The sequence below is a fragment of the Octopus bimaculoides genome, chromosome 29 (assembly GCF_001194135.2).
Source record: "Octopus bimaculoides isolate UCB-OBI-ISO-001 chromosome 29, ASM119413v2, whole genome shotgun sequence".
NCBI classification, from domain to species: domain Eukaryota; kingdom Metazoa; phylum Mollusca; class Cephalopoda; order Octopoda; family Octopodidae; genus Octopus; species Octopus bimaculoides.
Genome location: NC_069009.1, coordinates 2,702,633 through 2,707,569, shown reverse-complemented (window position 1 = coordinate 2,707,569; position 4,937 = coordinate 2,702,633). Strand labels below are relative to the sequence as shown.

General features: G+C 38.9%; 1 protein-coding gene across 1 annotated transcript in view; it reads left to right on the top strand.

Moving 5' to 3' along the window:
* The window catches only part of LOC106876734 (ubiquitin-like modifier-activating enzyme 1), a 41,243-nt gene extending 37,309 nt beyond the window's left edge, over positions 1–3,934 (top strand). The window contains exons 24-26 of the mRNA XM_052977834.1: positions 1,213–1,296; positions 2,839–2,939; positions 3,664–3,934. Coding sequence (XP_052833794.1) covers positions 1,213–1,296; positions 2,839–2,939; positions 3,664–3,808 — 330 coding nt within the window. The 3' untranslated portion in view covers positions 3,809–3,934. The remainder of the gene's footprint in view (positions 1–1,212; positions 1,297–2,838; positions 2,940–3,663) is intronic.
* The last annotated feature ends 1,003 nt before the right edge of the window (positions 3,935–4,937 follow it).

The following is a 4,937-nucleotide window of genomic DNA, read 5'->3' as shown; positions in this document are numbered from 1 at the left end:
TCAGTGATTGGTTGAAATTATTGAAATAAGACAATTTTTTTACATGAAATAAATTCGAATCCAAAAATATTTTTCTGTTCTATAACACAAAATAGATAAGTATACGAAGTTTGAAAGTCTTTCGGTACCAAAAACACTACGTAAAACATTAATGAAAAATGTGGCCCCCGTTTTAAAAAAGATCCAAGTTTTGGAATGATAATGTAGGGTTGGTGTTAGAGGCTGGATCTGGCCAGTTTGGACATAAAACAGGTAGAATATTTTGGCTGGATATCTCTGGTTTAAAACTTTCATATTCAAAACTGGCCACATCCAGCTTACGTATTCTACCAGTTTTATGTTGAAACTGGCCAGAGTTGGCCCCCCACACCTATCCTGCACTGAAATTCTAAAAATAAGCAATCACACCATGTAAATCTCAGATATAAGTTTGATGCATGATTAATTCAAAATAAGCAGTTACATTTGAGAAAGTAATCTGAATGCTAAAAGGTTAACCCAGGGGTTTTCAAACGTTTTGACTTGCGGACCCCTTTATATTTCAGGCTTTACCTTAGGGACCCCCTTATAAACGCTTATGAAATTTATACATAAATATTTGCTTAAAATAACATATTTTTACATTTATTTATTTAACAGTATTTAACAAATAGGTTTATTGTCAATTAAAAGGTTTCGATTAAAAACCATATATAAAATCAAATTGCCCATAAAAAGTATTTGCTGTCCACGGACCCCCTGTGGTCCGCGGACCACAGTTTGAAAACCTCAGGTGTGCCCTGCTTCCACAGACTTATGTTTCCAGTTTTGAAAGTGAGATTAATTTCTCTGTAATGTTACTCCCCTCTCACACCTTCTCATGCATTCTAATTCTCTCTCTCTCTCTCTCCATATGTCACTTGCCCTCTCTCTCATGCAGCCTTGTTTTCTCTTTCTCCATATCTGTCATACCACTTCTCCCACTCTCATGCATTCTTGTTTTCTCTCACTCTCTCCATTTCTCTTCCTATCTTTGTCACTCTCCCACTCATTCTTATTTTCTCTCTCTGTCTCTGCCACACTGTCTAGTTTTCTATCCTATTTCCCTCCCTCTCTCCTTCTCATGCTCTCTTATTTTTTCTCACACTCTATTGTTTTGCCACCCTCTCTCTCTCTCTGTCCTTCCCTCCCACTAACACCCACTCACATTTTCCTCTTTGTTTCTTTCTGCAGTACTATGATACAGAGTTCAGTTTGTGGGACAGGTTTGAGGTCGAAGGTGACATGACTTTAAAGGAATTTATTGATTATTTCCAGGTGAGTCAATACCATATGGTTATGTATGACAGTGATCGATTGGTGGTTGCTGCAGTGTGGTCTGCATATTTATAATTTTAATGTCCACTTTTCTATGCATGCATCCAGGGTGAAACCAACAGAGGCCCCAAGCACTTGAAAGATTTTGGTGCCCCCGTATATATGTAATTCAAAATATAAACAATTATAAACTGTAAAATAAATTTTTTATTTTTCAAAATGGAATTATAGGCGCAGGAGTGGCTATGTGGTAAGTAGCTTGCTTACCAACCACATGGTTCCGGGTTCAGTCCCACTGCGTGGCACCTTGGGCAAGTGTCTTCTACTATAGCCTCGGGCCGACCAAAGCCTTGTGAGTGGATTTGGTTAATGGAAAATGAAAGAAGCCCGTCGTATATATGTGTATATATATATGTATGTGTGTCTGTGTTTGTCTCCCCAACATCGCTTGACAACCGACGCTGGTGTATTTACGTCCCCGTAACTTAGCGGTTCGGCAAAAGAGACCAATCGAATAAGTACTAGGCTTCCAAAGAATAAGTCCTGGGGTCGATTTGCTCGACTAAAGGCAGTGCTCCAGCATGGCCACAGTCAAATGACTGAAACAAGTAAAAGAAAGTAAACATTAAGATGGAAAAAAGTGTTTATGTTCGTAGATTTCCACTTCATTTATATTTGTAAAGAATTTTCTGACTTATTTTTAATTGCAGAATCTTTGATCAGATCCTCAAAATTAATCTTATGTAACACATCTACTTTGTATGCCTAAATTATCTAATGTGGTCTTCCCAGAGCTGGATTAAAACCCATAGAGGCCCTAAGCACTTAATGCACTTTGGTGCCCCCATATGTATGTAATTCAAAATCTAAACAATAATAAACCATAAAATAAATAAGCCATACCTGTAATTTAAAGGGTCAGTTTTGTTACATTCTGTGTCATGTTGAAGCTTCCTGAAAACTAAGTTAAGGGTAGATGTGTCTGTGGAGTACTCAGCCACAAATTTGCTCCAATGAGGGAAAATATGTAATGACCATTATTTTAAAACTTGTTTTTTATATATATATATATTTATATATATATATATATATACACATATGTAGGCACAGGAGTGGCTGTGTGGTAAGTAGCTTGCTTACCAACCACATGGTTCCGGGTTCAGTCCCACTGCGTGGCATCTTGGGCAAGTGTCTTCTCCTATAGCCTCGGGCCGACCAAAGCCTTGTGAGTGGATTTGGTAGACGGAAACTGAAAGAAGCCCGTTGTATATATGTATATATATATGTGTCTGTGTTTGTCCCCCCCAACATCGCTTGACAACCAATGCTGGTATGTTTATGTCTCCGTCACTTAGTGGTTCGGCAAAAAGAGACCGATAGAATAAGTACTAGGCTTACAAAGAATAAGTCCTGGGGTCGATTTGCTCGACTAAAAAGGTGGTGCTCCAGCATGGCCGCAGTCAAATGACTGAAACAAGTAAAAGAGTATGTCTGTGTCCAAGTTTTTTTGTCTATAAGCTTATTTCCCATTGTTCTTTCCAGACCAAGTACGACCTTGAGATAACCATGTTGTCACAGGGTGTGTGTATGTTATACTCCTTCTTTATGACCCCTTCAAAACGACAGGAGCGCATGGTCCTACCGTAAGTATCTCCACTTTTTGCATTATGGTCATGGTGGGGGTCAGGTTGTCACTTTCTTCAATCTTAATGGTGAAGAAAGAAGACTGCTTAAGAAGATTGTTTTTCAGCCTTGCTACTTCATCTTCTTGTAGCATTCCAAGGAGACTGTTGTAATTGTTATGATGAGCCTCGTAATGATGTTTGATATTCAGAACCTTCTTAACTGCTATCATTTCTCGGCATATTAAGCACATGCATTTGCCAAAGTGTTCAGTGGAGAAGTTCAGTGTCCACAAATTGTTGAAAGCCCAATGTTCGAAACCAATCTTCCTTTTTTTGTTTTCCATTGCTTTGATTTGGTCAGCAAAAATTCGGTAACATGAAACAAAACAAATAATCATTTGACAAAGATAGACAGAAATATTATATTAGAATTCAGTTTCTTAAATTAACCCACATGATTGTGAGGATTAACGGGCAAATCATGCCAGTTGACAAAATTTTCATGACTACGATCATCTACCATTGTACTGCTGTAAATTATTCTTTAGCCAAAAGTGCTTTGCGGGCTGGATTAAAATGCTCAGCAGGCTGGGGTTTGATGACCTGTTCTAGATGCTGTTTTGTTTAGAAGGGAACAAACATGTCATAGTACAGAGAGTTTTCTCTTTAGCTTTCTTTCTGATTTAGGATAATATTAATTATGTCATTATATTAATTACAGTTATTTATTGGTATTTTTCAGGTTGTCAGAGGTGGTGAAACGGGTGTCCAAGAAGAAGATCCCTCCTTACGTCAAGGCCCTTGTGCTGGAGCTCTGCTGTAATGACAGTGACGGGGTCGATGTCGAGGTGCCTTATGTGAAGTACCTCTTGCCTGCACACCATTGAACACATACTCCTCTCACTGCACCTCCTCTCACACTCTTTCTCTCTTCCTCTCTCTCTCTCACACACAAATACACACACACACACACACACACACACACACACACACACACACACACACACACACAAGCACACATACCTACATACATTTGCTATGCCTGTTTAGAAGCCATTCCTGCTGCTATCACAACCTTACTGATTATTATTTTTTGCCTAGTCAAACGGGAACCGTTATTACTACTACTATTACTATTATTAATATTGTTGTTGCTTAAGGTGTTGGGCTAGTAGAGTCAGTAGTGTACAACCAAATGCCTCATGGTACTTGGACTTCTGAGTTCAAACCCAACCAAGGGCTGATTTTTTTTACTCAGGTCCTTCTGCTGGGCTGATAAAATATAAGTACCTGTTATGTACTGGGGTGTTGGTGACATAATCATCTGTGCCCTGCCCTTTATTTCCTCTCTTTCATACACCTAACCCCTCCCACAGTAATTTGGGACCTTGTGATTAGATTACTAATCCTCGTTAATTAATTAGAGCGGTAGATTGGCAGGAGGTGCAGAGTGTTGGACCGAAATGCCTTGTGGTATTTTAATCCTATCCCTTTACCTTCATCTCAAGCATCGTTCTGGGGAGTCATGATGGGTATCTGTCAACAACAGCGGCCCCTAATGAGCTGTCGGGCTTGACACAAATCATTAAATCAACTGCTTCTCACTGCCCACCCCTCCTTCGAGAAGAACTTGAGGCCTATTTCCATTAAGAATAATACATTAATATTTGGCAGAAGTAACAGACCGACCCAAGGGCCAAGAATTTCGTGTGTTGGCATTTAATAAACTAGCTACAAATCCAAGGGTTATAAATTGATATGCTGATTCGTAACTAGTTTGGTAAAGGCTAACTAACATATGAAGCACTTGGTCTTTAAATCATTCTGCTGCTTCTACTAAATATCAACAAATATTTATATGGGTTAGATCCAGGGATCCAAGTGTAGGGAAGTTTGTAATTATTACATCAGGGGATCAGCTGAAAATACACATGTAGCCTGGATTTTACCGGTTCTGGTCCCTAAACTCATGTTTTGAGTTCTATTTTCCTTGTTTGCATTGCCAAACCTATAATA